At 32.8% G+C, this 12,350-nt stretch overlaps 1 protein-coding gene across 7 annotated transcripts in view; it reads left to right on the top strand.

Moving 5' to 3' along the window:
- LOC129976634 (fatty-acid amide hydrolase 2-B-like) overlaps positions 1–12,350 on the top strand; it is a 72,459-nt gene that overhangs the window by 54,092 nt on the left and 6,017 nt on the right. For 6 of the 7 annotated variants that reach the window (XM_056090307.1, XM_056090301.1, XM_056090302.1 and 3 more), the window contains exons 2-7: positions 4,060–4,242; positions 4,811–5,030; positions 6,939–7,148; positions 8,904–9,023; positions 11,606–11,757; positions 12,221–12,313. In XM_056090307.1, the coding sequence (XP_055946282.1) occupies positions 4,060–4,242; positions 4,811–5,030; positions 6,939–7,148; positions 8,904–9,023; positions 11,606–11,757; positions 12,221–12,313 (978 nt within the window). Of the gene's footprint in view, positions 1–1,642; positions 1,788–4,059; positions 4,243–4,810; positions 5,031–6,938; positions 7,149–8,903; positions 9,024–11,605; positions 11,758–12,220; positions 12,314–12,350 lie in introns of those variants that run through there. The other variant, XM_056090304.1, reaches the window with a different exon arrangement.

Here is a 12,350-nt window from a genome sequence, read left to right as displayed (position 1 = left end):
TTAATATAACTACGCAAAATATTTCTCTTAAAGTTTTATTTTTGATATCGCGCAAATTTTTGTGTAACAATTACTAAATCTCTTCTATATGTGTAAAAAAAATCAATAAAATGCAGTTTGTTTTTAAGGCACATGAATTATTATTATATGTTGTTATCAAAAAACTATTAACAAAATTTGATAGGTTTCATTGAATGATATTTTTCCATAATATCTCAACTACTGTTATTTTGTTCAATAATAAAAAAACTACACAACTAATATTGATAATGAAGAAGTTCTTCACTCCTTAGCATAACCTGACTTTTATTCTTACATATCTGCAAGTAGTTTTAGTTCACTGAATAAGATTTTATTTTGCATGACAAATGTGAATTTTTATTACATTATTATGTGTCAAATGTCGAAACTAAAATCGTTGTTTCCCCAAAGCTTTAAAGTAATAATTCATTTATTATTATTACTTATGGTCACATATTATTATTAATTTGCTATTACGAATCATAAAGACTTTCAAGAAATGGAATATAATGATTCCATAACTGTTAGATACAAAAGAATATGCTCTTTGATTTGTTTACAAAGAAACAGAAAAAATAAATTGTTGTGGTTTATATGGTAATATTTTATGATGATTCGTCTATATTTACATTATTTTTTAAAGTTTGATCTTAGTATTTTAACAGAAATAACATGTACAAAAAATGTCTTAAACTGAGAAGGTAAAAAAGATTTCAGGTAAACATAAAAATTGTCGTATAGATAATTAGCACGCGGAAAAGAATAACATAAAATATACTTAAAAATATTTTTTGAAAAAAAAAAACTATCAAAATTAGGTGTTAAAATTATATGAGAATAAAATTTATTTCCTGAAAGCTTTTTTTAAAAATGTGAAAAAGGAATTTTTAGAAAAAACATGCCTCTAAGTTTTTCTTGAAAAGCCTTAAAATATTCATGAATTTTTAATTAAGAATCTAAATAAAATTTTGAAAAACTCTTGCTCTTGGTAGACATACTTTCTAAATATACTTATAACGGATTACAAGAAGTATGTACGTGTCAAATTTAATAATTTTAGGCTTTCCGGTCTTATCTTTTAAAAATTTTACATATTGTTTCTATCATACATGTTGCTTCAAAGATGTCACAAGACATAAAAAGTAGGCCAGTCTATAGACATTATCATGTTTGTTTTTTAAATGAATTATTCCTGAAATATAACTTCAGTCCATTCACCCTTAAAACCAGCCCAATCCGCCTTCACAAAATCCCACCTGCGCATTTTTCTTGTATTTAATTAACAGTTCTCACTGAATCCGCGGTGCGTGAAAAAAAGCAGTTGTCATGACAACACAATCGCCTTCTGCGGGAAAAGGATGGAAATAAAAAACAGTTTCCTTTTTGACACCCGCATTTAGACTTAACAATGGGCGATTTGAAAATAATAATAATAATAAAAAAATCCCAGACAGACATGAAAGTGGTTCAATTCAACAATATGACCAATGAACAGGAAGAAAAAAAAAAGTCACCACAGGTAGATGATCACGAAGGTCATGGCATTCCTAACTGGACAGTCGATCTGTCCCTCTCACTGAAGGAAATTAAGCCGCTGTAACTCTTGATGCTTGTAAAACGGTCTTCGGTTCAAGGTGATATTCTGACATATCCTTTTTCCACCGGCGTTACCATTGTTTCGACGGGGAGCTCGGTTTTTATTTCATGGTATCGCCGTCGGCATTGGTTTTGCTGCAATTGAACACGGTTAGCCTTGATGCAGAAAGGTAAAGAATTTCATAATCCTTCTGTTTGTAATTATAGTCATTCGATTTAATTAAATTCATTGCTAAAATTAAAATGCTTTAAAAGTATATTAATAGCACTAGCAATCCTTTGAAAGAGAAAATATTATGAAACATAAAAATATTTTTTAAGAACTGCAAATTACAAAGAAAATTGATAATTTCTATTCTTTAAAATGTTTTTCCATTGCATAATTATTTAAACTGATTTCGAAACTACTTACGGTCCTAATAACTTACAAACATACATTAGTTTTACTTTCTTGCCTAATAAATAGCATAAATAAAATATTGTAATCATGTGAACAACCTAAAGATATTGAAGAATATAAATGCTTAAAATTCTTCGAATTTCTATCAAAATGTATTTGCCTCTAATTTGCAATATTTAATTAAATTTTATAATCATTCTTCATAAAAAATTTTCATAGTTTTGGAGAATAGTTTTTGGCGGTTTTTAAAAATCGTTTGGTTCAACATTTTTTTTAAACCGCCGATTTCATCATTTTTAATTAAAATGATATTATTATTTAAATTAGAAATGATGGTAGCGTTATGTCTGATTATATTTTATATATAAATATTTTTAATATTAAAAATATTAGATATAAATATATTTTTATTCCGAGTAACGCCAGTTACATCAGCCAACATTTGCATAATCAATGAAAACTGTTAGAATTGCGTTCCAAAAAAAAAAAAAAAAAGCATTGTAGTAAATAATCCAAGAAAATATTTTTGAGCATATATTAAAATTAAAATAAGAGAGAGAACAACTAGATATCATTAAAAAAAATCTTTTTTGAATTGTAAGATGGCATTAAAATTATTTTTGTATGGTAATATTTCTGGTTGTAATGTGTGAAAGGACACAAAATAACCAAAGATAAAAATCTAACAGGAGCATCAAGTGGTGTAATGTTTGTTAGTCTGCCTATCCTAATTTTTTTCAACAAACGATTTTTGTTTTCTCTATCATGCAGTTTACAGTTAGTACGCCAGTCTAAAAGTATTGTTAAAACGGGAGGTAGGAAAGTAAAGTGACAACTCAGCTGATCGTTTATTTAATGCAACCAACGGGAGTGGTTGCTCAAAATTTTCTCGTATACTCTCTAATATATTTGTCGTATAAGTAGCAGTAGCGTATAATTGTTACGAAATATTAACCTTTGGCGTAAATTTAACTTTACTATTGAATTTGTTGGGTGGTTCTTGACGAGTTTTTTGGCGATTAATATCTGACATGCGATCAAATGCATCAAAAGATCTAATATGTTCTCTGCAACCGATTGTAACAAAAATTTGACATGAAAACTACACGTAAGCCGCAAAATCACTTACCAAATTTGAAATATTTAGGTGTTTTTGAGCCATTGTGTTTATATATTTCTGAAAGTACAGATCGACACATGGTCAACCCCTGGTTGGATTTCGCTCAAAATGTTGTACATGTCTATACTAAACACGTTAAATCTGTGTACCAAATTTTATCTATCTAGCTCTCCTAGTTTTGTAGTTATCGTTCTAACCGGACAGACAGACTTCCTCTGAATGGAATTTGCTTAAAATTTGATAAAAATCTACAAATTTGATTTTAAACCTTTATATTACATTTCATTCGTCTGGCTGAAAGCGTTTTTGATTTACCTTTGCCACAGACAGACAGATAGACATTTTCCAAAAATGTATTTTTCGAACTCAGGAAGGTCTGAAACGTGGAGATTCTTCAAAATCGTGAGTTCGAATTTTTTGACGATCACTTTCTCGAATACTTCGTATCCGAAAAAGTAAAAATAAGCTGATTAAATTAATTTGATGAATAAGAGCTCATGAAAATAATATTACCTGTAGCCATATCTAATTTCGTTGACTATTTTTGTGAAAGCAGAATAGAAGTTAATATACTTTGGAAAATCATTAGCAATATGCTTAATGGTCCACATCTTGCAACAGGTGTTTCATTAGTTCCCCAACACAAAATTGAGTCAAATAACAACTTTTAATATTCTGGAGCACAACAGAACTGATGGATTCAATTTTCCATCAAATATCTTCCTTCATTTCCAATGGATTGATTGGTTATGGATTATTTGAAATAAAGAATGTATCATCTGAATAATTTGTATTTGACATCTGAAGAATGTATCTGACAATCAATGTATCAATGTATGTAAAAAATGTATTTGACTTTGTTGAAGAATAATATTAATCTTTTTCTTATATCTAAAACATGTTTTGTTCTTTTCTTTTTCAGATGATAGGGGCAGTGATGGAATGCCTGCGGATCGTTCTGGCCGTGACGAGGCCTCTTTCCGATTGGGTCCTGAACTTCTTCTACAGGCTTGTGATGGGGAAATCGAAGGTATTGCCTCCCATAGACAACAAGATACTTCTATTGTCTGCCGTGGAGTTGGCTGAAAAGATACGAAAGAGACAGGTAAATAATATTGCTCAGTCAGTTGGGCCAAAAAAAAGTTTAAGAGCGAAACTATTTTATAACAAAAATTTTGCTGTATTATATTTAATGGTTCTTTCACAATATTTTTTTTTCTAATTAATGAAAAACTTTCTGATCATCCTGTATTATAGTACCATGTAAATTACAGTAATTTCCTTAGAGCATCCGATTTTTTGTGAGTAAACGGTTTTCATATGCCCTTAAAACACTTGATTATTTGTGAGTAAACGGCTCTCATATGTACTTAGAGCACTCGATTACTTGTGAGTAAACGACTTTCATACGTCCTTAAAGCATTCGATTACTTGTAAGTAAATGGCTTTCATATGCCCTTAACACATTCAATTATTTGCGCATAAATGACTTTCATATGACCTTCAAGCATTCAATTACTTATTAAGCTTTCATATGTCTTAGAGCATTCAATTACTTGTGAGTAAATGGATTGCATATTTCTTAGAGCATTCGATTACTTGTGAGTAAACGGCTTTCTGATGTCCTTAGAGCATTCAGTTAATTGTGAGTAAACGACTTTCATATTTCCTAGCTTTCCTGTGAAGAAGTGATGAGGGCTTATGTGGCTCGATCCAGAGAAGTGCACAAGTACATCAACGCTGCGACTGATGAGAGATATGATGCCGCCTTGAAAGAAGCAAGAGCAGTGGACGCCATGCTGGCCAGCACCACTAAAACTGAGGAGGAAATAGCCAGAGATACTCCTCTTCTAGGTGTTCCATTCTCCTGCAAGGAGGCCATAGGTGTCAAAGGTATAATTATCAATTAGAAAACATATGAATCATTTGAGAAATTATAATTAATTTAATATTCTATTATTAATAAATATTGGTAAGGAAAACAGTCGGATAATTTTGTTCTTTTAAATTACCTTCTCAGTATTACCTTCTCAGTTTTATCGCCATAGAATTTAATACAAATTGTTGGAAAAATGACTATCGGTTTTCAGGTTTATTCTGTGAAGATATATATTATTATTTTATTATTTGGTGCATTCTTTTACAAAGTTTTACATATTTTTATGTGTAGCATTAATAAAATAGTTTTATTACAAATGACCCATATATTATTATTTTTTCAATTAATATTTTTAGCCAAAATTGTAACAAAAATGCAGGAAACCGCTTCGGCCAATTAATGAAGTGAAATACACAGAAAGTATGGCTGGCAACGCTGAACGATAGCTCTAATATCAGTCTACTTGCTGGTCTCTTATGAACTCCACGACTTTACTGAAATAACTTAATGTCAATCACCGGTGAACCCTTTTCCCTGGTGATTAATGCGTTAAAAAATAATCTATCTAGTATATAAATCAGAAAAATAAAAAAAGGAGATTAACAAACTACTTGTTTTGAAAATATCCGGAATGAATGTTTCAATGGCTAATGAAGTCATTTAAAGTCATACTTGGTCAATGATGACGCCATTCCTTTATCGCTGTAGATGTTTTAAATTCTTCATCATTCGAGTTACGGTGCTTTTATTTTGAGTATTATTTTGGCAATTGGATAATAGGTTTCCCAAGGTGTAATATGGCAGACAATAAAATAGTGATTTGGATCACCTATATCCTTACAGATACAACAATTATAACAATGATAGTTGAGTAAATATTGCTGCTCTTTACAAGTGATATAATTGGATACATAACTATACAGGTAGAAAATAAGGGGAATGTATAACACAATAAACAAAATGGCATAAGGCTTATAATATAATATCAGCTGTTTGTCTCTCAAAATTTGAAGCTTAAAAATATTGTTACGAAATTTCCCGGGGTTCGTTTGGATAGGGGGAGTTATATGATGTGGAGAACACTCAATCAGCAGGCGGCAGTAGAAAATGAAACAACGACGTTTATTTACACGAAGACATACAGGACAGCACAAAGACGACAACTATATACAGCACAGAAGACGATTATCTTCAGCCGAGACATGCAGCATACACAGCAGCATACAACAAGACTCTACTGCAGACAGTAACGCATAGCTTAGTTCAGCACTAGCTTGACTCCGTCGCTGTTCCGCTAATCTCTGGAAGGCCAGTTCTTCACCGTCGATCCCGACTACTCTATTCAATTCACCACCACTCCCCGGTAGCTGCAGCTCCTTTTATAGGTCTCAGGAGGCGGGGCTAGAAACCTCTCAACCAATCAGGAACGTTCGAGGTGTATCTCGGTTCCTAATGGACGGATCGGGAAAATTCTCAATGTTTCGGGTATAATCTATTTTGGCACCAAAGTCGCCAAATTCGTCGCCAAGTTTGTCGCCAAGCTCCGGGACCTCCGACGCGACACCCGTACTCCGTCCAATGCAGATGACTGTAAAACATTCTTTCTTATAATGGAACCAACTATGCTGGGAAGCCGCATCACAGATTCGAAACAATATATTGTTGTGGAAGTCAGTATTTAACTAAAATTTTTAGCAATAATTAATTCCATCGAATTTACTGGTTGTCAAAGGTGACTAGTTAGCAATAAGTTGATTGTATATTTTAATCTAAAACAAAAATTACATTTATGTATTTAAAAATTAAGCAACTTTTTACATATTTTTGTAACGCTTACACTTTTGGCGATCTACCAATAAAAGGAGTTATAATATTTATAGTTATCAAATTATATGAGACGTTATCAAAATTTTGTGTTATAGGAATGCTTCAAACTTGTGGTTTAGTGCGTGCCAAAGGTAGGCTGTGCCCTAAGGATTCCGACTCGGCTGCGATGTACCGAAAAGCTGGCGCCATACCGTATGCAGTGACAAACGTTCCAGAACTTTGCATGTGGTGGGAGAGCGCCAACCATGTGTATGGCATGACGAAGAATCCATACGACAACGCAAGAACTGTTGGGGGAAGTTCAGGTATGTGAAGCATTCATTTTAGCAAATTTTTTTAAAAACGTTTTTTTTTTAATTCGGCTTTATTAAATTCTCATTTTTTTTAATTCGGCTTTATTAAATTCTCATTTTTTTTATTACTTCTTATGCGAAGCCTATAAAGAGAAAGTATTTGAATACTTTCCTTATTTATGAATACGATCACAAAATCAACTTGCTATAGTCCCAGTTACCACCCCCGAAGGTAACCTTAACTGGTTATTTCACCCCCTCTGAAGGCACACGGAAACACGGGCGAGAACTATGGTTGAGTCCTAAAGGCCCTCACTGGCCACGATACAACCTTTCTAATGCGAAGTACGTCCCGTCATCGATAGCAGGTAGTCGACCCCCACTATTTCTGTACCTAATAGGGGTGACGAGAACCAATCACTATACCAGAAATTTCTTATCCTCATTTCTGAGGTGTCCCCCCGGTGTGAACCATCTCCAAGGGTAAACAAAATAAAAGCAAGGGGCCGACATAATGATTATTTTAACAACTTTTATAGTTTATTTTTTTCCTTTATATTTCATTTTTACACAGCAAATAAATCGAAAGTTTTCATGCCTAATAATAAGCATGTTCGATTAAAAAGAAATCAAAATGTTATATGAAAAATAAATTTACGAAACAGGAGTCCTTTAATGTTCATATGTATACATATTAAACCATCAGGAGAAGTTTCCCCAAAACATTTTCGTATACTTTTCAATAAATTTTGTATCCTCATTCCCCCGCATAAAATTGTGACCTTGAGTAAGGCAGCGAATAACTTGTATTTTATTGGTGAATGATAGTTACGAAATATATCTTTAGAGTGAAACCCGCATTTTTACTGAATCTGTCGAAAGAATAGGCGCCTTAAATCATTAGGTTTATGAATTATTGCGTTCATACATATGGTAAAGTACAAACTGACGGACGGTAATTCTCTGACATATTTAATTCAACATTTGACTAGAATCTATATTTTAGAGGACAAAACCTATGTATCAAATTTTATTTCACCAGCTTTTTTGTGTTTTGGAACTATCGAGTTCTCTTTAGTCCAACAGCTTGACATACAGACTTCCTCGGAGCGGATTTTGCTCAAAATTTCTTTAAAAATCTACAAATTTGGTCTACAAATTACAATCATTGCATTTATATGCCTGCATGCGAAAATATAGACCGACAAATGGCTAACCGTTTAATGTATTTGGATAAATTTTAAAAAGTATCTATTATTTATATGTCAAACTTGTGCACCAAATTTTATCTTACCTCGGTCTTTACGTTTTGTATTTTCGAGTTCATTTGTACTCGAACAACCTACCAGCCAGAATTCCTCAAATTTCAAATTGGATTTCATTCAAAATTTGATATAAATCTACAAATTTGTTACCAACTTCTTGCTCAAAGCGTATTTGAATTATCATGTTTCACCGACTGACTGATAGACAGATATAATCACAATTTTTTTTTTTTTTTTTTTTTTTTTTTTACGCATGAAGATCTGAAACATGGCGATTTATCAAAATATCGCATTTGAACTTCTTTTTTTTTTATGATTACGATACTTCTATATTTCATGCAGGTGAAAGAAAAAATACACAATAAACTACAGAAACCGAGTTTTGTACAATTTATCTCTTTCCTTTCTTTATTCGTAATCAAGAGACAAGTCGAGGAACTCAAGCTAGATTATTACTTTTTATTTGGCTGAACTATGATTAACAGAAAAATGACTTTTTCAGGTGGCGAGGGGGCGATCATCGCTGCTGCAGCTGCTGTGATTGGCATCGGAAACGACATCGCTGGAAGCATCCGCCTCCCGGCTTCCTTCTGCGGGATTTATGGGCACAAGCCATCGAGAGGTAAGCATCTGAGTATAAGCATTTCATTATCTATTGGCGAAGTATTTATCATTTACATTGCATCTGTAATGAATAGTTTATAAGCCAGTTAACAACTACGCTATACGAGCAATTGCTTTTATATCGTGGTCATGTTGCTGGACTGCGAATCACAAGGTCCCAGGTTCTACTCTCGCACATCCCAATCCGCTACATTGGTGACCTCGGACAATGAACCTTCAACCTTCGTACTGATGTTGTGGCGTCATCTACCCACAGCAAACCAAAGTCGTGAGATTTACTTGACGCATCAACAGCATCAACAATCTCTCACCCACACACGCTCGCCATAACGCTTGGCACTACTCAAATGGGTACAGGAGCATTAGAATCAACAGTTAATAACCTCACCACTCAACAGCCATATCTTTCGTCTCACCTCCGACTCACTGGTGGGAGAGTCTGTGGTGAATAGCATATAAGCCAGTTAACAACTACGCTACCCGAGCAATTGCTTTTGTATCATGTTTATGTTGCTGGGCTGCGAACCACAAGGTCCCAGGTTCTATCCTCACTCATTTCAAAACCGTCACACATCTCAGACCAGATTATCGATTTAATATTTAACAAATTCTTTATGTTTTCAACTGTCACCTGACCATCGTTTGAAATTAGGGAAGACAGCACTTGTCTAATATCAAAACGAAATTTAATATAACTAAACTAAAATTCTATTTTCTATATCGGCAGTGCCTAAACATAAATCAGTGATGCTTATATATCAAATCAACACAATCTGAAGGTGCAACAATGAAGTACATAAAAGATGAGGGGTCCTTTCGGGGCCCTAACGCCGATATCCACGATACAATAATGAAGCCGCGTGATTTCCGTATCAGCATACCTTGTTCAGTGTTCACATATCAGCATGGTACATGAGATGAAATATCTTACATGATGACTTTAAAGTCAAACGAATTTTGGATTACATCAAAGATATTTTTGCCAAAATTTTCCTGCAAGTAAGATTCGAATCGAACTCTTTCAGGATCTCTCAACATGCCTGGATATTCCCATTTCAAAAAAGTGTCCTCTTGCCATCCTGAATTGCCCTTTCAATAATTTTCTATTACTTAAGTTCTTATCTCCTTTGGAATTCTGAATCATTTTTATATATCTCCAAGCTATTGAAAAATTTCAATACGCTATGCCTTTAACGCAGGACGATCTATTGCATGAATTCCTAACAAGAGCCATTATACGACTTTTTACTTTTTATTTCAACTTGATAATATCATTTTTGGCATCGCCACACATTTTTTTTTTTTTTTTTTTTGTAATTAAAATCTTTGCAAACTTATGTATTTTTAGCACCATTTTCCTTTTTCTATCAAAACTCCTAAACCACTTTTATATATTTCCAAGTTTTTAAAAAAATTCCAAAACGCAATGCGTTTCGCGTGAATTCATAACAAGTACATATTATGACTATGTACTTTTTACTTCAACTTGATCATAATATTTTTGGTACCACGGCACGGATCCTTTTTTTTGTGTGTGACTAAAGCCTTTGCGAATTCATGTATTTTTAATGCCTTTTTTCTTTTTCTACAAAACATTACGAGAAAATGCACCACTTCATATAAACTCTTTCTGTTTAAAACTTTTGGCTTGTAACACAATTTGCGAAGCAATTCAAGTAAAGAAGAGATGTTTAAGAAATATTAGGAATGATACGCTATAGATTTACTTTGCGAATAAAAATACAACTAATTTTGGATAAAGTTGCCAAAACCGTTACGTTTCCGATATTTTTCAAAATACTAGTCTGAAACACTTGAATGCACACGGGTTGATCCTTTCGTATTAGTTGATAAATGCGCTTTTCCTGAATTCTTCTACTGTTCACTCAAAAAAAATATATATATGGAAAGTCTTTGATCTGCATCGCTCATAAATGACTCGCTGAGTAATTTTTCATTTGGTGACAGGAAGAATTAGAAATCGCATCTGAGTGAAATAGTGGTGTAAAGTATTTACGAAATGCAGTGACTTTCAGTATGCTCTGCTGTATGAAAAGTAACGCATATTATTTACATAGCTGCTAATTTAAATGAGTGAATAAACACTTTGACGCATCGTTAGTGTTACATAAAACATTGAATTGCAAGCTAGTTGACTAGTGGAACCGGCAATACGACACCAATATACTTACTGGCTGTGTCTTTTGAAATTGTCTCTATAGAAATAATAATCATATTTGTAATTAACCCTTTAAAGGGCCATTTTTTTCTAGTCATATTATGTTAAAATATTTTTAGGCTTGAAATTAGAATAAGAAAAGGGATTCATTTAGCTTATTAGATTAATTTAATTTGATTAATTCATTAATTTAGTTAATTAATAATTAAGTAACAAATCAAGACACATCATTTTGTGTAAGATAAAGAACTGAAGCATCTAAGTTTCTGTCTTTGTAAAAAAAAATTGTCAGAACTTATGCCAACCTACATAATCTCATACAAATATTGATAAATTTGGTGCGAAGTATACTTCCCACGGCCCTAGAAAAGGTTAATTAAAACAAATTCTCTATTTCTTAGATCTCATTTCGAACAAAGGAACTTTTCCCGATTCCGAAGACGAATTCGATCAGTTCGTGAGCACTGGCCCCATGTGTCGCTATGCTCAAGATCTTCCACTGCTCACGAGGGTATTATCCAACAACAGTTCAAAAGTTCCATGGGATGCTAAAGTAAGTCAATTTTTTTTTTTTTTTTTTTTTGTCTGTAGCTTAGCTGAGTATAAAATATCACACTGCTTACAGAACTTATCTATGAATGTTTTACCTTTCAACAATAGGCGTTGTTCAACTAGTCCTTTTCTTCTGAGTAATAATGTACTGTTCATGGAAATTTATCTTTAAATGTTTTTTTAAAAATCTGATGTAATTTGTTTAAACATTCTCTTAAGATCGGTAAAGATATTGTCCAAGTCGATTTTTTAGCATTTGCATATGAGCTAGTACATATGCGGTATTAATAAACTAAAATAGGCTTCAAACAAAACTTTATTAGAACTACCGTAATTTCTTGTGGCAGTTCTAATAGCGCTTCTATAACCTGCAGATGTTACTTTTAGCCCTGAAAAAAAATTTCAGCAGATAATCCACAATATTTAAGTCTCTTCATCTCACAAAATATATTATTCACTTATAGGTTGATTTCCGTAAAGTGAGAATTTATTACATGGAGGAAATCCCTGATTTCTTGCAAAGATCTACTCCGGATATCAAGAATGCTGTCAGAAAGGTGAGTATACTTTTTTGAAGAGATGATAAAATCTGTG

This window comes from Argiope bruennichi, chromosome 7 (assembly GCF_947563725.1).
Source record: "Argiope bruennichi chromosome 7, qqArgBrue1.1, whole genome shotgun sequence".
Taxonomy (NCBI): domain Eukaryota; kingdom Metazoa; phylum Arthropoda; class Arachnida; order Araneae; family Araneidae; genus Argiope; species Argiope bruennichi.
This window is presented reverse-complemented; position numbering and strand designations above follow the sequence as displayed.